Source organism: Prionailurus bengalensis, chromosome D3, assembly GCF_016509475.1.
Source record: "Prionailurus bengalensis isolate Pbe53 chromosome D3, Fcat_Pben_1.1_paternal_pri, whole genome shotgun sequence".
Lineage (NCBI taxonomy): Eukaryota > Metazoa > Chordata > Mammalia > Carnivora > Felidae > Prionailurus > Prionailurus bengalensis.
The window spans coordinates 7,271,604-7,297,892 of NC_057356.1; the positions used below are offsets into that span (position 1 = coordinate 7,271,604).

General features: G+C 45.7%; 1 protein-coding gene across 2 annotated transcripts; it reads left to right on the forward strand.

The window, feature by feature from the left end:
* The first annotated feature begins 1,644 nt into the window (after positions 1 to 1,644).
* VPS33A (VPS33A core subunit of CORVET and HOPS complexes) lies at positions 1,645 to 25,217 on the forward strand. 2 transcript variants are annotated; one of them, XM_043557504.1, is made up of 13 exons: positions 1,645 to 1,787; positions 3,570 to 3,635; positions 4,084 to 4,211; positions 5,097 to 5,283; positions 12,261 to 12,377; positions 13,217 to 13,391; positions 14,110 to 14,303; positions 16,191 to 16,317; positions 17,445 to 17,512; positions 18,095 to 18,232; positions 20,689 to 20,826; positions 23,101 to 23,269; positions 23,643 to 25,217. In XM_043557504.1, exons 1-13 carry the CDS (start codon positions 1,686 to 1,688, stop codon positions 23,822 to 23,824), a joined length of 1,791 nt encoding a protein of 596 aa, XP_043413439.1. In that variant the 5' UTR covers positions 1,645 to 1,685; the 3' UTR covers positions 23,825 to 25,217. The 2 variants fall into 2 exon arrangements, with proteins under 2 accessions (XP_043413439.1, XP_043413440.1); XM_043557505.1 differs by lacking the exon at positions 23,643 to 25,217 and having other exon boundaries at positions 23,075 to 23,168.
* Positions 25,218 to 26,289: the final 1,072 nt, after the last annotated feature.

Sequence of the window (26,289 nt, forward strand, 5' to 3'; positions counted from 1 at the left end):
GACAAAAACATGAACGGCACCACGTAGCACCAACTACCTAATAATCCGTGATGTTTTGGAAAGAAACCCTGAAAATTGCTGTGATATTTAGCAAAATGATTACTGAACCAAACATTTGTTTTACGAGCACAGACTCCCCAACAGGTCGATATTTCCAAAGCAGAGTTATTAGTTGAACAAGAACAATACTTTTACCTCCTTAAATGATACCTTGACACTAGTCCTTGACTTCACTACTAACCATAGGGAATTAAAAGACTCACTGTTTTAACTTACTGTGGTAATCGTTTCGCAGTATATACTTACAGTTAAATCCTGTTGTATACACCTGAAACTAATACGATGTTATATGTCAATGATATCAATAAAAACTACAGAAGAAAACACTAAGGTCTGCAATATTTATAGGGCAACTACCGCAGTATAGCAACGTTTCCAAACATCGGATCCCTATACAAGTTAAACACCCATGTTGATCATTACCTAGCATTGTGATCCTTTGGGAGAAGGATAGTTTATCATCCTGCTCTTGCTCATTTACATGCATGCATGCTTGGGATTTCACTAGCCTTGGGCATCTCACCTCTTCACCGTAAGTTTTGCCCTAATATAAGAGTTTGTGACAAGGCCTGCTGAGACCATTTATTTTCACGGTGCTAAAATAATACACCTTTTCAGTTGGGCAAAAAAGTCTGTACCTGTGGTAAGGATTTGTGATATAGATTGAGAATCACTGTGAAAACCGGGTTGAGAATTAGGGCATGAAACAGCATTGAGTAGAAACACGTTATTTTAAAATTTAAAGGGTTTTGATGAAATCATGGGATTGAGAGTGCCAGTGTGTATGTATGATTGGTTGCTTTTCAGCATCATCCCCAAATTCTGCTCTTTGTTTACTCAGACTCATGGGTGAGTCCTTTCTTCATAACAAAGTGTATGTAAAGGATTGAATAGAGCCATCCACTCGAAGAGCAAATGTTTTCAAGCCTCTTTCACATCCCAGACAATTTCCACCCTCGAAGTATTAAAACGAATGAATCATTCTAAAACAATAGTTATTAAGCAATTAAATTCCAGGCACCCTGCTAAGTTTTTAAAATGAAACACGACGTAAATTCCACCCTCTTGATTCTCACAACTCAAAAGGTAACGTACGAATTTTACTAACGGAGTGGGAACTGGATTCCACATGGGATATTATCTGTGTGAAATACAATGCAGTGAATCTACTGGCAAGAGCTAAACAGACAAGTTTGTCGCAGCCGTTGTCTTTTCTTGGGTAAAATTTAGCCTACAAACTAAAAGAGCAAAGCGGAGGGCTTTCTGACTGCTATAATTTAAAAGATTTCCATGAGAGCGGGCACGCTTGCTGCTACGAAGCAAGTCGCGATTTTTAAGCGGAAGAAGTAGGACCCAGTCCCCGTCTCTCAACTCAATTCTCAGCGTCCAACGACTCCTGGACTGAGGCAGGGTCTCGATGGGGCTGGGGGTCTTGGGGAGCTTCGGCACCGATGCAGCAGAGGGAGAGCAGCGGGCGCCTGATTCAGCAAAGACGGTAGGCGCCGGCCCACCTCAGCTTCCGGGTTGGCTGGGGAGGTGGGGGGAGGGGGGCGGTCAGCCGTCCTGGTCACGTGAACGCACCGTCACGTGACTGCGTCCGTGGGCTACGCCTAGGGGGAAGCAAGATGGCGGCGCACCTGTCCTACGGACGAGTGAACCTGAACGTGCTGCGCGAGGCGGTGCGTCGCGAGCTGCGAGAGTTCCTGGACAAGTGCGCAGGAAGCAAGGTGAGCGATGGGAGGCGGCGACACTGCTTTCCAGCCCCCCGTCCCTCCTGGCCCAATCCGGTGCCCGATAGCCTGAGCTCCTGGTGCACGAGGTCCCTGGGGCTTCCGAGGAGGGGAGCGGGCAGGACCGATGCGCGGGGGAGAGGGGTCTGCCGGTGGGGCTGGGGCACACGGCAGGAGTCGGCGTGGCATCGCGATTGCTTTGTTGCAGCAGAGTAAGCCACTGTGGTATCCCAGGCCATCGTGAACCTTATTTATGTCAGGTGGCCCTCAGATCCAGAGGGGCAGTTCTGGTGCCCCCTGGGAACAGGACGAATGGGGCGGGCCCGGCCCAAGGATGTCGATGGGCCAGTGAACATGCCTTACAGCGATCATGCATGTCGTACCTTTAAAAGCCTGTGTAGCACTAGCATCTTAGAACCTGCTGCTCACACGTATTATGAAAGAGGTTGTAGTTATTTGCGGTTTTAACGTGACTTTTCTAGGGTTTGTTTCTCCTGTTAGACGTTTACTACCACCCAGCTCACGACTGAGAAATTGTAGATCAAGGACTTAATAGGATTTCGTCTAAGTGGTGTCATCTTTCTCCTCTCTCCTTAGGGTTTATTTGTCCCCCTAAGTAACTGGCAGTACAACTCCGGAAAGGAAAGGAAAACTGGGGAATCTCAGGAATCGGTATTAGGAAGAACAGAACTTCAAGAGATGGAGTGGGTGCTAGCAGCCATTGAGAGAAAAAGGCAGGCTAAGCCCTAGGTGCCCAGTTCAGGCTCAAGAATGATACTGAAATCTGAATAACATCACGGATTGGATCAGTGGCAATATTGTGGGTGTAATATTGTGCTGTGGTTTTGCAAACTGTTACCATTGGGGGAAACTGGGAAGAGCATGCAAGGGCTCTCTCTGTAATATTTCTTACAAATGAAAGTTAATCTACACTTATCTCAGTAAAAATTTCAGTTAAAAAAGGGAAGAAGAGGGGTGCCTGGGTGGCTCAGTCGGTTAAGCCTCCCACTTCAGCTCAGGTCATGATCTCACAGTTTGTGGGTTCGAGCCCTGCTAACAGGGGTCTGTGCTGACAGCTTGGAGCCTGCTTTGGATTCTGTGTCTCCCTCTCTGTCTGCCCCTCCCCCACTTATGCTCTGTCTCTGTCCCTCAAAATAAATAAATAAGGGAAGAAGAAAAAATGACACTGGAGATTAGCAGTAATAATGTTCATGGGAGCCCAGAACAATGACCCGTGAGTTGTCAGCTGAGTTCTAGACTGGGGTTCTATAAGGGGTTCCCCTTATACTATACCTAAGGTCCAAAGTCCCTACGTGGCCCTGGACATGTTACTTAAACTTCCCAAACCCTTTAAAACTTTCCTCTTCTGTCAAAATAAGATTCGTCATACCTACATCCAAGGTTTTAATTTTATATAATTGGATTATGTGACACTTCCATGTAAAATGCTAGACTGAACTATTGCCATTGGCAGTTTCTATCTGGTTCAATCTACTCGTTAATACCATGACACAAATACACAACAAACTACAGTTCCTTCTTCCTGTTTGAGGATGGTGGTTATGTCTTAACTTTCCCGTGACAACAGTAACATCCTTGTCCAGATCATGTTTTTCTTTAGACCTGTAAGATACGAATATGATTAGAGCCAGTTAAAATTTTTGCTAATTCAGTTGGAAGCAAATATTCCTACTACGTCTTCTGACTGCTGTTTTCTGTTGATATTGTTGAAATTCCTGGTATTAACCCTAACAAGAGAAAGTTTCTCCCCTCCTACAGGCAATAGTTTGGGATGAGTACCTCACAGGACCATTTGGCCTGATTGCACAGTATTCACTACTGAAGGTAAATGAGCTCTTTGGGTTTTGTTTGGGGATTAATAATTCTGTACTTTAGTAGTAATAGGATTTTACATTTTTCCTGAGTAATTGACTTGCAGAGTTCTTTGGTCTTTATAGACACTGATGCTGATGCATGTCTAACATTTTTTATACAGTGGCCACTGGCCAGTGATTTTATACTGATCCTAATTCTAGAGAAATTACTAGCATTGTGCTATGTGACCACCACCTGGTGTCATTGACAGGTCATCACGTGAGTCATTTGAATTCAGATGCAATAGCAGTGACTTAATCCTGAAACTTTGTCCTTTATACATCTGGCTTTGGGGAATCTAAATTTTGCTGATGAAGCATTATGCACTTTTGGCTGGGAGTGTTTATGATGACTGAATCTGGATATGATAGGTAAAGTACAGGGTTTTTGTTAACCTTTTGTGTATGTGTTTTCTTAGGAACATGAAGTGGAGAAAATGTTCACACTTAAAGGAAGTCGTTTGCCAGCAGCTGATGTCAAGAATATTATTTTTTTTGTCAGACCCAGGCTAGAGTTGATGGATATAATTGCTGAAAATGTGCTCAGGTATCTCCCAGAGCTTCTGTTTGGACCAAAAGAGGTTGATCCTTCTCAGGGTTTTAACATACCGAACTCTTCCTTGCAACCTCCTTGTCGTGGCAGTGAATCGGAAGGTGGTCTTTTAGAAAACTGGGCAGGCGTGAAAGAATGTAAGAGGGGAATGGGAAGCTCCCATGAACTTGTTCAGACAGTTGGAGAATGGGGCCATCATATAACCCCGTTTTCAGAACAGCTAAAAATCTGGACCTATTATCGGTGGGAAGGACCCTGATTAAAACCACAAAATCTCTAATGGTCATCTTTCAATACACTGTATATAGTGTGCTCGAATTTCATAAGCAAAATAAGTATGAGCCGATTAAAATGTAACGTAGCATCCAATCTATAGAGGAAGTTCTTAGCCCAGTTTGCACTCTGTGGTACAGTTGATTGAAAAGGCCCTTAAAATCTTAAAAGCATGTGGGCTATTTTGGGAGGCCCACTGTCAAGGAGACTAGAGGTGGAAGTCAAGAGTGATCTTTCATTTTTCCGTAAGACTGTGTCACCGTGTTGGTTTGGTTAAAGAACCATCTGTTTTCAGTAAGACACGGACATCCTGTTTCAATAAACCTGAGAGCTTAATGCCCCATAAATGGTTTAAGAGAAAGCTAGAAGATGCTTCACAAAACACTGGCTGTGAATCAACGCCTCTTTCCTCTCAGGGAAAAAAAAGAGAGAGAGAAAGAGAGAGAGAGAGCCAACTATGCAGCAGTTTGAGTGCGTTTATCCGATGCCCATTTATTTAGCGCCTGCTGTGTGCCAAGCAACAGGCCAGGCTCCAGGAATAAAATAGATGAAATAGTCTGCGACTCAAAGGCGCATGCAAGCTAACAAGTGTTACTTCTCTTGCAGTGAAGATAAACGTGGCCCAGCAAGGGATTTCCACATCTTGTTTGTTCCACGACGAAGTTTACTGTGTGAACAGAGGTTGAAAGACCTGGGTGTTTTGGGATCCTTTATTCATAGGGAGGAGTACAGCCTAGACCTCATTCCATTTGATGGGGATCTCTTATCCATGGAATCAGAGGGTGCATTCAAAGTAAGTTTGACATTTAATTTCAGACTTTATTATTTTTTTTATTTTTTTTATTTTTTTTAAGTTTACTTTGAAAGAGAGGCACGCACATGCCTGCATGTACAGGGGAGGGGCAGAGAGAGAGGGAGGGGGAGAATCCCAAGCAGACTCCGAGCTGTCAGTGCAGAGCCCGATATGGGGCTCGATCCCATGAACCGTGAGATCGTGACCTGAGCCGATGTCAAGAGTCAGATGCTTAACCAGTTGAGACACTCAGGTGCCCCTGTGCTTAATTTTTTTATAACAGCTTTATTGAGACAAAATTCACGTACCATAAAATTTACCCTTTTAAAGGTGCAGTTCAGGGGCGTCGGGGTGGCTCAGTCGGTTGAGTGTCTGACTCTTGGTTTCAGCTCAGGTCATGATCTCATGGTTGGTGAGACTGAGCCATAAGTCGGGCTCTGTGCTGACAGTGAGGAGCCTGCTTGGAATTCTCTCTCTCTCTCTCTCTCTCTCTCTCTCTCTCTCGACCCCTCTTCCCTGCTCATGCACTCTCTTTCTCTCAAAAATAAAGTGTGCAGTTCATCAGTTTTCAGTATGTTCACAGAGTTGTGCAACCATCACCACTGTCTAATTTTGGAACATTTTTATCATCCCGTAAAGAAACCCTCTGCCCATTAGCAGTCAGTCTCTCTCCCCCAAGCTACTGGCAGTCCCTAGTCTTGTGCCGTCTGTATGGATTTGCCTGTTCTGGAGATTTCTTATTAATGAAGTCATATACATGTGGTCCTTTGTGTCTGGCCTCTTTCTTAGCCTCATGTTCTCCAGGCTCATCCACGTTGTAACAGGTGTCAGCCCCCTTCCTTTTGATTGCCAAATAGTATTCCTTTGTGTTTACCATTCATCTAGAGTGGACGGATCATGATTTTTCACTTGTCGGCCATCACGATGCTGCAAACGTTAATACAAGGTTTTGTATGTGTATGTGTTTTCATTTCTGTTAGATATACCTAGAAGTAGAATTGCCGGGTCATATGATAAAACTCTGTGTTTAACGTTTGGGGGATCCACAGTGACTGCACCATTTTCTGCTCCAGCCAGAGGTAGATGAGGGTTCCAGTTTTATATCCTCACCAACCTACCGTCGTCTGTCTTTTTGGCTTGCCATCCTGGTGAGTGTGAAACATTATCTCATTGTGGTTTTGATGTACATTTCCATAGCAACCAGTGATGCTGATCACCTTTTCATGTGCTGATTGGCCATCGGTATGTCTTCCTTTAAAGAAATGTCTATTCCGCTCCCTGACACATTTTAAAAATTGGGATATTGTATCTTTTCATTAGAAGAGTTGTAAGAATTCTTAGTATGTTCTGGATGCAAGTCCTTTTTTATCAGATACCAGATTTGCAAACATTTTCTCCCATTCTGTGAGGTTTTTTTCACTTGGTAAAAGTGGGGTCCTTCAAAACACACACACACTATTTTTTTTTTCCCACCACAAAAAATGTTTCTAAGTAAGCTTCACGCCCAGCATGGAGCCCATTATGGGGCTTGAACTCACAACCCTGAGATCAAGACCTGAGCCGCGATCAAGAGTCGAGTGAGCCACCCAGGCGCCCTTCCTGACAATTTTTAATTTTGAAGTTCAGTTTATCTGTTTTTTCCTTCTTGTTGCTTATGCCTTTGATGTCCCATCTAAGAAGTCATTGCCTAACCCGGGGTAACGGGTTTTCTTCAGAGAATTTTATGGTTTTAGTCTTACATTTAGGGCTTTGACCTATTTTGAGTTCATTTTTTTTCTGATGTGAAGTAGGGATCCAACGTCATTCATTTGCGTGTGGCTGTGCATGTGTTCCCGCACCGTTTGCTGGAAGGTGATGGTATTTTCCTCATTGAATTGTCTTGGTACCCTTGTTGAAAATCGGTTGTCCATAAGTGTAAGTGTTCATTTCTGGTGTCTCAGTTCTTTGCCTTAATCAATATGTCTGTCCTTATGTCAGTGCCATACTGTCTTGATTACTGTGGCTTTGTAGTAAGCTTTGGAAGTGAGAGATGTGAGTCTTCCAAGTTAAAGTAGTTAAATATATCACTTTTCTTTTAGCTTGTGCTTTTTTTTTTAATGTTTGTTTATTATTTTTGAGAGAGAAGGAGAGATAGAATGTGAGTGGGGGAGGGGTCGAGAGAGAGGGAGACACAGAATCCAAAGCGGGCTCCAGGCTCTGAGCTGTCAGCACAGAGCCCGACACGGGGCTCTGACTCACAGAGTGATGAGATCGTGACCTGAGCCGAAATCGGACGCTCAACTGACTGAGCCACCCAGGCGCCCCATTGGCTTGTGCTCTTGAGTGTTAATAAATCCTTTTCCACCCTGAAGATATAGAAAATCGTATATTTTCCTTGGAAAGTCTTGAAGTTTTGCTTTTTATATGCAGGTTTTTAAGCTAGTTTGAATTGTGTGTTTTACGGAGTGTGTGGTGTGAGGTAGGGGCTTGTTTAACTTTTTCCGAACGGGCAGCCCGTTGTTCCAGCAGTGGTCTTCTCCACTGAGTATTTTCAGCATGTGTTTATAGTGAATGTGCACGCCTTCTCCAGTTCTGAGAGTTTTCTTGCAAATGTAATTTTATGTATTTGTTTTATTTACCATCTGTATTTCAAAGAACATTTTCTCTCATAAGAATGTTACCTTATCTGGGGCGCCTGGGTGGCTCAGTGGGTAAGGCCCGACTCTTGGTTTCACCTCAGGTCATGATCTCACAGTTTGTGGGTTCAAACCCTGCATCGAGCTCCATGCTGATGGTGTGGGCGCTGCTTGGGATTCTCTCTCTCTGTCCCTCCCGTGTGCGTTCTCTCTCTCTCTCTTTTTCTCTCTCTCTCTCAAACTTTAAAAAAAAGGAGTATTACTTTACATTTAATAAAATGATTTGAAAGTGTTTGAAAACATTATCCTTGCACAGCGATACATTTCTTTGAGTAAGAAACAGTACAGAGTGAAAAATAAGCCTCCCTGTTCTCAAGCTGCCAAATCCCTCCCAGAAGCAATCACTATTACTAATTCTTTTCTTTTTTCAGAGATGCTTTACATAACTATAGCTCATAGTATATATAAAATACCCTCCTCACTTTGATACAAATGGTGTCATATCCTATGTAAGTTTGGTATCTTGCTTTATTCTCTTAGTAATATATCTCAAGGTTAATTTATACCATACATAAAAATGCTTCTGTATTTTTAATTTTTTTTTAATGTTCATTTATTTTTTTGAGAGAGAGAGACAAAGTGTGAGCAGGGGAGGGGCAGAGAGAGAGGGAGACACAAATCCAAAGCAGGATCCAGGTTCTGAGCTGTCAGCACAGAGCCCGATGCAGGGCTCGAACTCAAACCGCGAGATCATGACCTGAGCCAAAGTCGGCCACTTAACTGAGCCACCCAGACGCCCCGTTTGCTTCTGTATTTTTATTTGAAGTTGCATAGTGTTCCATTGTTTGGAGGTATCATGATTTACCAAACCAGTCTCCTTCTGAAGGACATTTCGGTGTTTCTGACCTTGTGCTGTTGGAGGTGGTGCTATAGTGAATAGTCCTGTACACGTCTGCCCCGAAGCTGTCGGCTTTAACTGTGCTTTACTCTCCTTTGACATTTGTCTTTTAATTTTGCTTGTGGTAGTTTCTGCCATGTGTGTTTTTCAGCGGAGTCACATTGGTCCATATTTCCTTCCTAGATTCATGGGCTTGTGATGCTGCTGGTCTGGACACTAGAACTTTTGAGAACCTCTGGTGTTGTACAAAAAATTATTTGGAAACTTTTCTCCCCCAGTGCGTTGTTACAGTGATCATCGCCTAAAAAGAGTTTACTTGGGGCAGTAGATTTCATTTGGCCGCACTGATTAATTTGAATAACGAAGAGACCTTCTTGGCTCCTTTTTTGCCACATTCCCTGATGTTTTGCTTATATACTGAATCTCATCCAAGGACCGTACAGATTCCCCCTCCCCCCAACATTTTGTGTGAAGAACCTCAGACATACAGAAAAGTTAAAAGCGTTCTACAGGAAACCCCCACATACCCATCACTTGGATTCCAGCACTGCCATTTTGCTGTGTCTGCACCCTCATGTATCTGTAATGCTGTGCCCACATGTAATTAATTCACATCTGTGTAATTAATGGGAGTTGGTAGCAGCTGAGGAAGACTCGTCCTGGCATGAGGAAACCTGCCCAGAGAAGAGATTTCCTCTCTGTGTTTCTGGTGATTTGCAGAAAAAAGGACAATTATTTTCTGCTGCAAATTTCAAGCTCTTGGTTTTGTACGTTCACCTCAGATTCTGTTTAGAAATCAACGATTTTGCCTGGATGGTAAAGCCCCAAGTTCCACCCGATGCTAAATGCAACCCCGATTTCTTTTTTTTTTTTTTAATGTTTATTTATTTTTGAGAGAAAGAGAGACAGAGCATGAGCGGGGGAGGATCAGAGAGAGAGAGAGGGAGACACAGAATCCGAAGCAGGCTCCAGGCTCTGAACCATCAGTACAGAGACTGATGCAGGGCTCGAACTCACAAACTGTGAGATCATGACCTGAGCCGAAGTCTGATACTTAACTGAGCCACTCAGGTGCCCCTCAACCCTGATTTCGGATGGAGTTGATGTAATTTTTACGTATTTATGTGATTTTAAGTAGTGAGCATAATTTAGTGGTTTTTGGCATCAAAAGGCACATGGAGATCTTTCTGTGCTTTGGGGATGTGATTGTAACCTTCTCCATCATTGTGCTGTGTGAAATGTGGGAATCAGAGGTCAGCCCGTTGACTGGGCCTGGCCCGTTCACAGCACTCAAGAACAGTGCTTAACGTATTGTGGCCTTCGTATATACACATACAAATCAGTGTCTATAAATCTGTCTCCTTTGTGAACACTGTAGGTATGTGGGACTTGGAGGTCAAAGAATATGTGTATTGAAATGTTAATGATACTAACATGTGTCCCTCTCCAGATGTCCTCCTGGCTTGAAATTCCACAAACTCACAGTAGAGTTAGGACATTTAACACAAATAATCACCCCATCACCAATTATTTTAGAGCAAAAATTTCAAGATTAATATCTGTTAACTTTTCTTTTATTTATTTATTTATTTATTTATTTATGTACTTATTTTTGAGAGAGAGCGAGTGTGCGCATGCACACCCCAGGAGACAGAGAGAGGTGGGGAGAGAGGCTCCATGCCCAGCTCAGAGCCCGATGTGGAGCTCGGTCTCACGACCCTGAGATCGTGACCTGACCTGAAATCAAGAGTCAGACGCTTAACCGGCCGAGCCACTCAGGCACTTTAAACGTTGTTAACGTTTAAATCTTTTTTTAAAGATAGACTTGTGGGGGCACCTGGGTGACTCAGCCGGTTAAGCATCCAACTCTTGATTTCAGCTCAGGTCTTGATCTTGTGGTTTGTGGGTTTGAGCCCTGCATCAGTCTCCATGCTAGCAGTGTGGAGCCTATTTAGGATTCTTCTCCCTCCCTCTTCGCCTCCCCCTGCTGATGCACTCGTGTGCACGTGCGCGTGTGCGCGCTCTCTCTCTCTCTCTCTCTCTCAAAATAAATGAATATTAAAAAGAAAAGAGACTCATAAAAGAAATACCTGTAGTGGTAAAACTTTTTAAGTTAAAAACACAAATGCTATTTGGAAGATGTTCCCTAATTTTTTCTTCCTTGAATTTTGATCTCACTTCTGCTCCAATCAGGAGTTCTAAGCAATTTTGCCAGAAAGTGTCTCCAGACATTCTTGATCTTGGCCTGGCCCGTTCACTGCAGTGTTAAAATACCCCAGACCTGGAAGAGCCATCATCCTTCACTGCTTCCAGTAGTGACCACACACTCATCAGTGTCTTTGGGGGACAGCCCTCCTCCCTCCCCGGGGGGGAGTGCACTAGTGCTCTACTCTGTCTTCCCTGATTCCTCTGGTGTCCTTTCCCTCCTGGCTTTGGAGGCTGGAGACACGTTGGGTGGGTGGGTGGAGGGCAGGTGTCTGGTGCTGTGTACCATTTTGACTTCTGAATGGGTGATATTTGTGGGGGGGGAAAGTCCAAACAATTCCAAATGATAAAAACTAACATTTATTAAGCACTTACTGTAGACTTTAAGTGCTGGGGTTAAATGTTTTACATGCATTTTCTTCTCACTCCTTATGCTTTGTGGACGATATTCCCTTCTACTGATGGGTAAGCTGAGGCACGCAGAGGTTTTCTCACCGGCCCAGGGAGCAGCTGGGAAGTGGCCCTGTTGGGGCCCAGATCAAGGCTGCCTGAGTCTAGAACCGTGCCCCCCCTCCCCCCCCCCCCCCCAACGAGGATCAGATCTGAGTGTTTCCCCTCTTACTTCCCAGCTGGTCTTGTGTGCATTTTATTGGCCTTTACAAAATAGACCTTGTATATTTTATGTCATAAAATGTATTTTCTAAAAACGAGATCATAATCTAAAGATTCTTCAGCCACCCCTTTTCACTTCTCAAGACGTTAGGACCTTTGTTTGTTGGCAGCATATGTGAAAACCTCGTGTTTGTCAGAACGGCTAAGCACCCTGTCGTGTGGTCCTCTGGGGCTCCAGGGGTCAAAGAGTATGTGCCTTTATGGGTATTAACGTAGGGCCTTCCCAGAATGTCCTGCCAGGGTCTACACTCCCCACGCTGAGTGGGAGAACCCATTCCCCTTGTAAGTCTTTGTTAATCAGTTTACTGATGAGCTCGTAAAGTACACCTGGTGTGCTTGACGAACACTTTTCTTCCAGAAGGCTCTGCCCGTTGCTTCCACAGCTGCGTCTCCATAGCACCGCTGTTGGCCTTGTGCTCTAGGCTCCCAAAGAGCAGCTTGACAAAACGGTCTCGCGTCCCCCTCTTTCCAGGCAAAGCGGGAAATGAGTGGAAAACCCCAGTACCAGACAGAGGCAGGTGCTGGCAAGCACCCTATGACTGTGGCCTGGCAGTAACCACCCTTCTCCCCCCCCCCCCCCCCCACAGGAATGCTACCTGGAGAGTGACCAGACCAGCCTCTACCATGCAGCCAAGGGGCTGATGACCCTGCAGGCTCTGTACGGGACAATCCCCCAGATCTTTGGGAAAGGAGAGTGTGCCAGGGTAAGAAGTGGCATGTGTTTCTGGGGTGAAGGAAGGGGTGCCCTGCTACCCAAAAGGGGAGTGATAGCAAGCTGTTTACAAATAAGTACAGCCAGTCCTGTTTGTGAATTCACCTAGTTGCTGAAATGTACTCGTAACCCCCCAGACCGATAGTCACGGTGTTTTGTGGACAGATCCAGGGTAGCAAAAAATTTGAGTTGTCCAATGTGCCTGTTCCCAGCTGACATCTCTGCCTTCTTGTTTCATCTCTTGGACTATAAACGGGCACTATAGAGTGCCGTGTGCTACTTAACGCCATATTTCTTGCACTTTTGTGCTTTTTATCGGTGATCTCACTGTTTCACATAGCCCCACAGGTAGTCCTAAAGCACTGTCCAGTGTTCCCAAGCTCGGGAAAGTTCTGGTGTGCCGTACGTAGAAAATACCTATGTTGGCTAAGCTTCCTTCGGGCATGAGTTACAGTGCTGTTGGCTATGAGTTCATTGTTGGTGAATCAACAGTAGATACAAAATAAGGTGTCTTTAAATAGAAACACACATTGATTAGTTGATAAAAATGTTGTCACCAGAGGCTCACGGGAACTTAACCCCGTATTTCCCCTCAGAGCAGTGGCTCCGTGTGCGCTAAGTCAGTGGTCACGGTGACTCTCCAAAAGTACCATGAATAACGAGAACAGACTGTGTCTGAGCTCATGCCTCGTTGAGTAGTGGCTGGTGTTGGGGTACATGTACGTGTTCGAGTGGGTGGCCAACAGCAGACGCTCTTCTCTGTCTTGAGCTAAATTTGAAAATCAGCTAATTCCCAGGAAAGTCCCATCTGATCCAATGTTTGATTTCCAGCAAGTGGCCAATATGATGATCAGGATGAAGAGAGAGTTTACAGGAAGCCAAAATTCAATATTTCCTGTTTTTGATAATCTCTTGCTGCTTGATCGAAACGTGGATTTATTAACGCCTCTTGCCACGCAGCTTACGTATGAGGGACTCATTGATGAAATTTATGGCATTCAGAACAGTAAGTAAAGCGACGTCTGTGTTTGCTAACAGGTCACTGGATACAGACATCCAGAAGGCTTCTCCTTTTTTTTGAGATGCTGTCTTTGCATGTAAATCAGAGGATATTTGAGAAAATAAAAATACTGACTTTCGGCTTTCAGACAAAGTCCAAGCAAAAACTGCTGTCGTCGGTGCCACAAGGGCTGGCCAGGTGCTTTGTGTGCAGGACTGTACTTATCCCCGTGTGCTGTGGCCATGGGTTAGATTCAGGAAAGCTTGTCGGAGAGGCGGCATTTGCCCTGGGTTTGCGGAGAGGGCACAGCGTGGGGCGCACCATGTCATAAATGCAGGGACGCTAGAGGGGAGACTGCTGTGGGGTATATCCAGGGAAAGGCAGGTAGTCGAGGTTGGGGACACCAGATGGAAGACTGGGGAGGCCGGCTAGCAGTTGGATGCAACAGATTATTAGGTCAGAGGTCACTTTGGCCCATGTGATGCTTGTTTCTATCAGCATTTAAAATTTTAGAAATGTTTAGTAATAATCCTGATTGATTTATTTGTGACCAAAGTGTACCTTGATATGGGAAAAACTGAAACCTCTGTGCCATACGCCGTTTTCCCTAAAGCCAAGGGCTTCCTTCTCTCCCGAGCTGGAGACTTCTGTTTTGAGCCTGGACACTTGATCGGTTCTGCCGGTAAATTCACCCAGGCGCTTGTCTCCTTCCATTGTGGCTCAGGTTATGTGAAGTTACCTCCAGAAAAATTTGTACCTAAGAAACAGGGCGATGGCGGGAAGGACCTTCCCACGGAGGCCAAGAAGCTTCAGCTGAATTCTGCAGAGGAGCTATACGCTGAGATCCGAGACAAAAACTTCAACGCGGTGGGCTCAGTACTTAGCAAGAAAGCAAAGGTGATCTCCGCAGCGTTTGAGGTGAGGCGGTCTGGCTGTCTTGCTGCGCCCAAGGTCACGGGCTAGACTGCCCCTCCCAGGAAGAGGGGCAGAGCCCCAGAGAGACACCCACCCCCCCCCCCGCCCCCGCCGTGAAGCAGGGCGACAGCGTCATTGCACATTTCTCTCCTAAGGAGCTGTGCGTTTGGTCCTGGGGGCCCCACAGGCCTTCTTTTAGAACTCGTTCCCAGACCCACAACAGAAGGTTTTGAGCCCGCTCCTTTTTTGCAGGGTGGCAGGAGCTGGGTGTGCAGTTCACAGACTTGTGTCGTAAATATTTGCTTTACCCTCTTTCTTTTTCTTTTTTACCTCACACAAGATGGAGCCAGCTGGGCCATAGATAAAAGATCCCCTAGGGGCGCCTGGGTGGCGCAGTCGGTTAAGCGTCCGACTTCAGCCAGGTCACGATCTCGCGGTCTGCGAGTTCGAGCCCCGCGTCAGGCGCTGGGCTGATGGCTCAGAGCCTGGAGCCTGTTTCCGATTCTGTGTCTCCCTCTCTCTCTGCCCCTCCCCCATTCATGCTCTGTCTCTCTCTGTCCCAAAAATAAATAAACTTTGAAAAGATCCCCTATAATAGAACTTGCAGCTTGGGGTGGAAGCTCGAAGTTTAAGCCAGCGGGTAGGTGACGGGGGAGCCCCGCAGATGTGGGAGGTGATAATGAGAGAGGCAGTTTCATTATCACCTTCCTGCCTCCTCTTGCCCGGCCACTGAGTTATTCTTCGGGGAGCTCGTTTTGGAAACATGGAAATTCAGGAAGATGTTAAACGCTGAATATTTAGACTTTGGAAACATAAACTGGGAGAATTTTTGAAAACGAATTTCCCACCGAGTATATATTAGATTTCATCTTTCTTAGGGATTATATTTATTAATTGATTGTCATATATATATATATTTTTTTTATGTTTTAGTTTTGAGAGGGAGAGTGCGAGCAGGGGAGGGGCAGAAAGAGAGGGAGACAGAATCTGAAGGAGGCTGAGCTGCCAGCACAGAGCTCGAACTCACAAACCGCAAGATCATGACCTCAGCCACCCAAGCGCCCCTGATATTCATATTTCTGAAGTTCCTTTTGGTTTAAATGATTACATTTTGAAAAAAAAAAAAATCACTAAACGAGGTTCACTTTTCCATGGACGATATTCAAGGTTGAGATGCAGCAGTGAGAATGAGTTTTTTTATTATTATTATAGAGGACACTTCTTGCTGCTTACGTTCCCCTCTTTTTTATTTTTTATTTTTTTATTTTTTTATTTTTTTTTTTTACGTTCCCCTCTTGACAGCGTTTCTGTTTTACTCGAAGCGCTTGTGGGTAACCTAATAGGGTCCCCCACGAATATTCCAGTGTTACTCCAGTGTCTGCAGATACCACTCACGATCTGAGCCCGGGCAGAGGAGGAGAAACCCTCACATGTTTGCTCTCTGAACTGCCGACACGGTCATCAGGCACCACGAACTCCTCTTTTTTGTTTCATTCGTAACGTGGGAGCTGGGTTTGGCCTGCTTTATTTGTATCCCTTTCTTTCTTTCACATCGATAATAAATGAAACATCCTCTGAGCAACGCGCAGAACGGAGCGCTTTAAAAATACCTTCCCTGGGGCGCCTGGGTGGCTTAGTCGGTTAAGCGTCCGACTTCGGCTCAGGTCACGATCTCGTGGTCTGCGAGTTCGAGCCCCGCGTCGGGCTCTGGGCTGATGGCTCGGAGCCTGGAGCCTGCTTCCGATTCTGTGCCTCCCTCTCTCTCTGCCCCTTCCCCGTTCATGCTCTGTCTCTCTCTGTCTCAAAAATAAATAAACGTTAAAAAAAAAAAAAATTAAAAAAAAAAAAAACCTTCCCTGCCCGATGGGTCTGCTGTTCCACCCATTTCAGGAAAGGCACAACGCCAAGACGGTCGGGGAGATCAAGCAGTTCGTGTCCCAGCTGCCCCACATGCAGGCAGCGAGAGGCTCGCTCGCAAACCACACATCGATCGCAGAGTTAATCAAAGACGTTACCAGTGAGTATCCCGCGGAGGGAAGGTTTTCATCTGGGGCCGACCTGCGCACACTGGGGTCATTGGCACTGTGATGCCTCCTTGGGAAAGGCAGCTCCGTTTTAACATGTTACTTGCAGCATTAATTAAGTGTGTGCACGTTCATAGTTAAAAGTGTTCCGTTCGTAGTTAACTCATTTTTTCCTGTTACTAAAACACTGTAATCCTAAGGCAAAATACTTGGAAGAGTGATAAGAGAAAAAAACTCTACTGCGAGTTTGCCGCCATAATGAGGCTCTATTTTTTCAGTCTAGTGTTTTCCCTCTTGCTGAGGGTTATTTAATCAGAGCAATGTGACATTTCCACATTTGTTTTTGTTTTTCCCTTGAAAACCTCCTGCAGAATGGGTAGCGAGCTCACACGCTGAGTATTTTGAAAGAACTCAGAAGAGATCTATTAAACCAAAGACGAGTTTATTCCTAAAACATGGGTGCCCCGTATTATGAAGTGTACTTTGAACCTGAAGTAGAACATGGTATTAGAAAATCAGTCTTTTGTTTTCATGTCCGTTGAAATCAGTTAAAACTGGTGGAATTTGCTGATGGTAGTGAAATGTTGGGGAGATTAGCTTTCCCTGTTAGGGCACAGTTCTTGAGATCTGTGTTGAGTCCTGAGGATTGCCAATGGGTACAGCGGTCAACTACGTCTTGATGGAATTTAGGAGGATAGTGGTGTAGGATTTTCCATGTTTTTAGAAGATTGTTTTCAGATGACAATTTATTCGATTAAAAAAAATTTTTTTGATGTTTATTCATTTTTGAGAGAGAGAGAGAGAGAGAGAGAGAGGCACAAAGGGGCAGAGAGAGAGGGAGACACAGAATCCCAAGCAGGCTCCAGGCTCCGAGCTGTCAGCACAGAGCTCGCCGCGGGGCTCGAACTCCCGAGCCATGAGATCATGACCTGAGCTGAAGTCGGACGCTTAAGCAGTTGTGCCCCTCAGGCGCCCCTCCGATGACAATTTGAACCTTTTGCTTGCTTGCTTTTTTTGCACGTCTCGTTTCTTCATCATCTTCTGTGTAGAAAAACACAGTGTTCCAGTAAATTAACATTTACTTAATATCTAAGTTGCAAATTTGCTAATTACATTTTAGCCTCTGAAGACTTCTTTGATAAACTAACAGTGGAGCAGGAGTTTATGTCTGGAATAGACACTGATAAGGTATGTGAACAATCAACTAGCAAATAATTGATGATTTGTCGGACGTAAGATTATAGCTAGAAGAGCAGCTGCTTTGATTCCCATGCCTAGCCTAGGTATTTTTGAGAGCGAGTGCAGAATGTGAAAATCTGGGTTTCACCAAGTAGCAGTTCCTTAACTTTGCTCTGTGCAAGGTGTTTTCTGCAGTGCATGGAGTGATGGAGACCCAGCCCTTGAAATCAGCAGTGTTTAAGGCCTGTAGTAGATAAATTAAGAGATTTGCTTTCTGAGGGAATTGGGTCATTTAATTCCTTTAAATATCCACTTCTGTTCATGTATTTAAAATTATTTCATTCACAGAAATTCCTCTTTTCTCTAGAAAAGTTCCGGACCGTATGGTCCATAATTCGCCGTTATAATTGAAGTAGATGCAGTCACACATGCCCCAGCCTCCCCGCAGCCTCTCAGGAAGTGGTCTGCAGTGTGTGGATGGGCGTTTGCATCACTAAGTGCATCCTCCACTTTGAAAAACAATAGTAAATATTAAGTTCTTTAGGTCCCCAAAGCGGACGGTGGTATGCATACGTATATATTTGTTTCCAGGTCAACAGTTACATCGAAGATTGTATTGCCCAAAAGCACCCACTGATCAAGGTGTTAAGACTGGTTTGCCTCCAGTCTGTGTGCAACAGTGGACTCAAACAAAAAGTTTTGGATTATTACAAAAGAGAAATTCTCCAGGTCAGTATGCTTTAAGTTACTCATTTACCAAGGGAGGAAACATCTTTTTAAAAAACACTTCTTGGTATTTTGAATACCAAAAATACTTCCAAGCGCCTGGGTGGCTCAGTCGGTTAAGCGTCCCAACTCTCGATCTCAATTCGGGTCTTGATCCTCAGGGTGGTGAGTTTGGGCCCTGTGTGGGGCTCTATGCTGGGTGTGAGGCCCACGAAAACAAAAACAAAAGCCTTTTTAATTAAAGCTCCTATTTTGATACATTGTTTCCACAGCCTTTAAATTTTCTAACAAGTAGAGGGGTTGTCCTTGGTATTGATCACTGTTTACTGTGTTCGCATAATGACACCTGATGTTTATCGAGCATTTACTGTGTGCCAGGCTCTACTGAAAGAGCTTTACTGGGGCTCCTGGGTGGCTCAGTCGAGCCGGTTAAGCGTCCGACTTTGGCTCAGGTCATGATCTCGCAGTTCGTGGGTTTGAGCCCCGTGTCGGACTCTGCGCTGACAGCTCGGAAGGTGGAGCCTCCTTCAGATTCTGTGTCTCCCTCTCTCTCTGCCCCTCCCCTGCTTGTACTCTGTCTCTCTCTGTCTCAAAAATAAACATTAAAAATTTTTTAAATTAAAAAAAACAAAGAGCTTTATTGTATTCATTCGTTTGACCTTCACTGCAGCCCTGTGTGTTAGATGCTGTTATCATCCCCCTTTTATGGATGAAAACACTCAGGCACAGAGTAGTTACATAGCTTGCCCAAGATCACCCAGCCAGTAAGTGGCAGAGCCAGTGCCAAAACCCAGGGAACTGGGGTCAGGTGCCCATGCTCTTAACTAGATTGCATTTGATTCAGGAAGGGACCTTTTTGCAAATATTCTGATAATAATTCCTTCGCAGACTTATTTAGAGTAAGCCTGTTTTACTTCATAATTAGGAAGAAGCCACCTTTATTTTAAAAAATTCTGCCCTCTGTTTGAAAATGTCTCGGGGAATGTTTATTTGCTATTACCATCCACGGTTAAATACATTGTTGTTAAAACTAAACGCTCGTTCAGTTTTTTTTGTTATTCTCTCGTTTTGTCTTTTATTGTTCGTTTTTATTTTTTTAATATTTATTTATTTTTGAGACAAAGGGAGACAGAGCGTGAGCAGGGGAGGGGCAGAGAGAGGAGACATGGAATCCGAAACAGGCTCCAGGCTCCCAGCTGTCCGTGCAGAGCCCGACACGAGGCTCGAACCCACAAACTATGAGATCATGACCTGAGCCGAAGTCGGACGCCTGGTAACCAGTGGAGCCACCCAGGCGCCCCTCTTGTTTTGTTTTTAAAAAAATTACACAGATAATACACGCGTTCTTATCACATAAGAGTCTGGTAAGGTGTACCTGGAGCCAAATGGGATCCTCTGCCCCTCGCTCACACCACCTGCCTCCCCAGATAGGACCAACAGTTTGTTTGCGTGCTTCCAGACTCTTCTTTGCACTTTTGTACAAAGAATATTCACGTACACAGACTTGGGGGCGAGACTGGCTGGATCCATGTCTCAGCTCTGCTGCTCATTAGCGGTGTAACCTTGGGCCGGTTCTTTAAACTCCTCCATCAAATGGAGACGATACTACCACCTACCTCACTGGCTTATTAGAAAGATGACTGAGTTAATGTATGCAAAGCTCTGAGAACAGATTACTGCCGCCCCTGCTCACAGAAAGTATGTAAGTACTGACCATTGTTACTGTTACCTACTGTATCTTTTTTAAAACAGAAGTAAAATCCTACAGTACATAGTGTTCTGTCGTGATAGTTTTTGTCCTTAGTGTTCTGTCGTGATAGTTTTTGTCCTTAATATATCCAGATCTTTCTTGTCAGGATGTGTAGATGTCCCTCGTTCTTGTTTTTTAATATCTAATTATATCTCATATAAATACATAATTTATTTGTAAATTGGAAGATGTGTATTGCAAAGTACATAACACATTTATTTATTTATTTATTTATTTATTTATTTGATGCTCACTTAAGTTGCGTCTATAAATTCTGACTTTAAAGTAAAATCTTTAGGGGCTCCCGGTGGCTCAGTCGCTTAAGCGTCTGACTTCAGCTCAGGTCATGATCTCACAGTTTGTGGGTTCAAGCCCCGCGTTGGGCTCTGTGCTGACAGCTCAGAACCTGGAGCCTGCTTCGGATTCTGTGTCTCCCTCTCTCTGTCCCACTCCTCTCCCGCTCGTGCTCTCTCCCCCCCCCCCCCCAAAATAAACATTGAAAAAAAATATATAAAGGAAAAACTTTAAATTCCTCTTCGAAACAGTGAGCTGGGTTCATTTTAATGGGTAGGCAGGTCTCATCCCCCGCGGACTTTGGTAACGTGACCTCGAGTACGAACCGAATTGATTTGTGGGAAGTGCTCTTTTTAGAAAGTGGCAGAAACCCTTTTCCTGATCTGACATCAATGCCAAACGACTTCTCTTGCAGACATACGGCTATGAGCACATACTGACCTTATACAACCTAGAGAAGGCTGGCCTGCTGAAACCACAGACGGGGGGCAGAAACAATTACCCAACGATCCGGAAAACGTTACGCCTCTGGATGGATGATGTAAACGAACAGGTAAGGCACACCCCTCCACTTCAACTCAGTTTACCTATTGTTAACAGTTTATTGTGACCACATGTGGTACTTGATTTACACATCCACCATGCATTTTCTAGAAACAGTTTTCTAGTGTGTTTGAGAAAGTAATGCATTCGCGTGTTCCATCTCCCAGAATCCCAGCGGGGAGCGGAGAGGGTGCTCTCACACTGGGTGGTTTGAGGAGAGTTTCGGGAGATGTGGGCAGGGTGGGAACCGGTGAAAGGAGTCAGTGGCGATTCCTTGCCAGCCTGGGCCCGAGGGCAAGGAGAAGGAGCTGTCGCAGAAACCTGTTCCCCAACCTGGAGAAAAGAGCTGTGTGGAGAGGCCGCCTGACAAGATGAGGGATGAGAGAGGCCTGTGGTCGAGGGACACGGCCAGCCTCCAGCAGCGTCGCCAGAGGAAGCCAGGGCAATAACCCTGACGCCATGCTGCTGCCCACTCCCCAGGTTTCCATCCGGTGCCTCCCATTGGCCGAACCCGAATCGGGCACGGGAGCACGTTGGTATAGAGCCTGCGGGTTCGCCTCCTGGACACAGAGCACCGAGGAGGGCGGAGGGATCGAAAACATTCAGCACGTGTGGTAAAAATGTTGGCCAATACAAAAGTAAGACGAACAGTGAGGAGTCAGGTTCCCTCCACACCTAACCCAGGTTTTCCCTCAGAAGGAACCACTGTAACCATTTTTTTTAAATCTATCCTTCCAGGAAGAGTCTTCTGTATCTACTGACATTTTAACATAAATGATGAGTATTTTCAGAGCGCCTGGGTGACTCCGTCGGTTAAGCGTCCGACTCGGCTCACGTCATGATCTCGCAGTTTGTGAGTTCAAGCCCCGCATTGGGCTCTGTGCTGGCAGCTTAGAGCCTGGACCCCTCTTCAGATTCCGTGTCTCTGTCTCTGCCCCTTCCCTGCTTGTTCTCTGTCTCAAAAATAAGATAAGATAAGATAGTATTTTCTACCACTGACCCTCAAAGCAGAGTGCACTTTGCTTTACATTTACTATTGATGCCAGTCTTTCTAAATTTCTTTTTCTTATTTTCTGTTTTTGGACTTTCATAGGCACTTTATCAGGCTGCCTCCTGCAACAAAAGCTAATAATTAAAAAGCCTCCTCTTCCAGTGGCAAAATTGGATTATCTTTCCCCAGTGGGAGTATAGATACTCTTGATTTCTACGTTGTACAGTGTAAACACTATGCTAGTTCCACTCTCTCACTGTTCTTTTTTTTTTTTTTTAATGTTTGTTTTTTTTTGTTTTTTTTGTTTATTTATTTTTGCGACAGAGAGAGACAGAGCATGAACGGGGGAGGGGCAGAGAGAGAGGGAGACACAGAAACGGAAACAGGCTCCAGGCTCTGAGCCATCAGCCCAGAGCCTGACGCGGGGCTCAAACTCTCGGACCGCAAGATCGTGACCTGGCTGAAGTCGGACGCTTAACCGACTGCGCCACCCAGGTGCCCCTTTAACGTTTGTTTTTGGGAGAGAGAGAGAGAGCACATGAGTGAGGGAGGAGCAGAGAGACAGGGAGACAGAGGATCTGAAGCGGGCTCCGCGGGACTCGAAGTCACGAACTGTAAGATCACGACCTGAGCTGAGGTCGATGCTCAACCGACTGAGCTACCCGGGCGCCCCTCCCTCACTGTTCTGATCTGCCCCTCCCCACCCCAACCACCACTTACCACTGTGTCTTGAAGATCCTGTGATCTACTTCATTCTTTTTTGTAAGTTTTTTTTTTTTTTTTTAATGGTTGCAGAGCAGTCTTGCAGATAAACCTTAATTTACGACTTGCCAGATTTCTCCTGCTAGAAATTCAGGGTGTTTCCAGTCTGTTGCTAGCACCCACGGTGTTAGTTTACCGGTTTGCGCTTTGGCCTGTGCTGGTACAAGCCCCCTCTGTAGGGTAAATACCTAAAAGTGGGACAGCCGGGTTCAAGGGGTGGGCTCGTTGTTACTCAGCTAGAGAGCGCCGGCTTACCCTCCAAGGAGTTTCTTGCCAGACCAGGTAACTTCGTTTCGTGGCCAGTACCTAGAGATGCTTTGAGTGGCGTTTTCAAGATTTGAGTGGGAAGCGAACCTCTGGCAGCTAAGAATCGGGCCCAGCCGGGGTGGACTGGAGCAGGGCGTGGCCGGCCTTGATTTGTGTTTCTGCCCTCACAGGCAAATCGCGTAGTTTGTGGTTCCCCGTAAAGCCACTGTTCAGTGACTCTGTGTCTCTATGTCTATAGGCTTTTTTCCTTTAATTATTTAACAGAATCCCACGGACATATCCTACGTGTACAGCGGCTATGCCCCTCTCAGCGTGCGGCTGGCCCAGCTGCTGTCCCGGCCGGGCTGGCGAAGTATCGAGGAAGTTCTGCGCATACTCCCAGGGCCCCACTTCGAAGAGCGGCAGCCGTTGCCCACGGGACTGCAAAAGAAACGTAAGTCGGTGGCCAGCATCTGCGACCGCGCACCGCCGGTGTGGTTTTCGTGGCTTATGCGGTTGCCCCGTAAAGTACCCGGGAGTCAGAGTCCGGCGCACCTCTCGTTGGTTGCTGGTGGAGGGTGTGGGCACCGGAACCCGCCCTCCCCGCAGGAGTGACAGCTCTTAACCTCTGAGTTGAGGGTCTCCGTAGTTAGAGAAAACGGTGAGATCCAGATCGAGTTCCTGAGTGTCCGAGGAATTGTCTGCACCAAGACCCAGTTACAGTTACCATTTTTTTTGCTCCTTACACACGATGCCGTTTTTTTAAGAGGCGGGATGAGAAACACCCATAATAAATAATTCTTCATTCTGAAATGTTTCCATTTTAGGTCAACCGGGAGAAAACCGAGTGACTCTGATATTCTTCCTCGGGGGCGTAACCTTTGCTGAAATTGCTGCCCTGCGATTTCTCTCCCAGTTGGAAGATGGAGGCACAGAATATGTCATCGCCACCACCAAACTAATGAATGGGGCCAGCTGGATCGAGTCCCTAATGGAAAAACCTTTCTAGGGTGCCCAGAGTCGAGTGAACTGCAGAGGAAGCTCGTTTGGGGAGGCCGCCACAAGGAAGGGAGACCTCACTGAAGAAAAACGGAAGAACACAGAATTTACTTCGGGGTCAGCTTCTTAAATTACACGGTTTCCTCCTCTCTGCTTCTCTTTTGTGTTTCTAATTTCCGGAAGAAAGAAGACCAGAAGAGAATCAACCTGGGTAAAAGAAACACCAGTTGTTAACGTCCTAAGCTCAGGATCCTCCTTAGAGACTTCTGGAAGCGTGCAAAGGACAGTGGGGATGGATCGTCTTCTGCAGCTGCACACGGGGGGCCAGTGCTTAAAATAAGAAGGCAGGGACTGAGGAAGTAAAAACGAGAACTAGAAAGGCTCACCCCTGATTGAATAGTACCGTCTTTCCCGTCATGCCCAGGGCAGTGGCTGAGTGTGGAGGCAAGAGCTCGTCTCGTCTCAGAGTTGAGATTTCTTTCTCCTGCAGAGCCTGGCACGTTGTGTTTGGTGTCACCCCCTCCGTCATATCTGATCGTGAAGGCAAGTGTTGATTCCTTGTGCTTTCTGCTTTCACTTCCTCCGCTTCGATAAAGCAAGAGGCCTGGAGGGACTTCTTTCTCCAGATCAATGCTTATGTATCATCTGTCTGACCAGCTAAACTCCTGTGGCTCCCGTACTTCTCAAGGGCTTGTTACGTTGAGGGGCATGAGGATTGGGGAGCAGCTTCCTGGGAATTTTCTTAGACACTTTTCCAAGACGCTTGCTTAGCACACGTCTTATAAACTCCAAGACGTTTCCGTGGCCGATGCCTCCACCCGGGGCTTCAGTTTTCTTCCCCGGCCATCACGGGCCCCAGCCTCCAGCTGGTCCCACCCGGAGCAGTCGTGGCATCAGCATTTGCCGACGCCATCTCCACGGTAACTGCCCCCGCGTACTTCTGTGCGGCCGCTCCACACTCGGCCTCTGGCAAAACACGGCTCCGCTTCAGTCCCCGGTCCGGTACCTCAGCCTCTTCTGGTGCAGCTCGTCGATGGTCTTGGAGACCAGCCGCTCCTGCAGGAGGCGGTTAGTTAGCCGTGGGGCGGAGGCGGAGGAGTGCGGTGTTGGTGGAGAGGCTGGAAATCGGCGTGCGTCCCCTGCCTCCCTCCTGCTCCGTCCCAGTGCCTGGAAGAGTTAAATCCAAGAAGGGGACCAAATGGATGGCTTCGTGGCCCTTGCACAAGTCTCCCCTCTGCCGGGGGACCACGGTCAGCATCCCTTCTGAGGCGGGGTGTGGTTTCTGTTGTTCATTAGTAACCATACATGTTTTTTCCTCACTTTGTTTCATTAATGAAATTCTGTCAGCACATTGCATGTTATGAGTGAAAGAGAAATTCTATAATAAATCTCTTTCAGAGTGAGGTGTAGAAGAGGTCATATTTAAGAGATTTCCTTCTCACGCATTCAACTTGGCCTTGACCTTCAGTGTTTGGAAAATGGTCTTAAAAAAGAAAACTATCCCTGGTTTAGAAGGTCCTTTTTCAAATACTTGTTATCCCAGGGAGACTACTTTATACCTTCCAGCCCCAGCTGTTGTCAGCTTCAGCTGCCTTAGAGAATGAAATCCACCTTGCCTCTCAATGTTTTTGGCTCATGGGATTCAGTTCAAGTCTGGTCAGGTCTCCTTGGCTGGGGTTTTTGTCCTATGAACAGATACTCAGTTGTGTCTCCTGTGTCTGCATTCACTCGTGACTCTGTACTTGGCTCGCTCAGAGCATAGTTAGGTCAGCTCCCAAAATGCATCTAGCAGAAGACTTAAAAACATCAATTGCTTCATTTGTATGCAAATAGAAAGTGGGGGATAATTGTATATTATCCGCCTTTGTGTAAGTTCACTTAATACTTGAAGCAGCCTTTGTCTCCAAGGAGTATGCCCTTACTGAGAAAGGGTAGGTGAATGGTACATTTATTCCTGGAGAGGGCGGATTGTTTACATCATGTCTGGACTTTTGTCTAGTTAGGCAGACAGTTCTGCTACACCAGCAACTCCATAAAAAAGAAGCCTGCATAGATAAGTATACATAAGCACTGTTCTGTGTCTTACTGTACACTTTTGAATTTTAGCCAACAGGGAAGCATTTGTAGTTGAACTGTAGAGCAAGAGAATCCAGGCATGCTGAGAGAGACTGGGGACGGATCTTTTGGTTTCTTGGTGCATATAAAAGTTATGTTTACACCGTACTGTAGTCTCTCCAGTGCGCCGTAGCATTGTGTCTAAAAAGATACATAATTCTCAATTTAAAAATATTACTAAAAAATGCTAGCCATCATTTGAGCTTTCAGTGGGTTATGACCACAGATCACCATAACAAATATAATAATGGTGGAGAAGTTTGCGATATCACGAGAATTACCAAAATGCGACACGGAGACACATTTGATCTTAGCCAAAAGGCCGAGAAGCGATGACACGGAGACGTAGAGGAAGCAAAT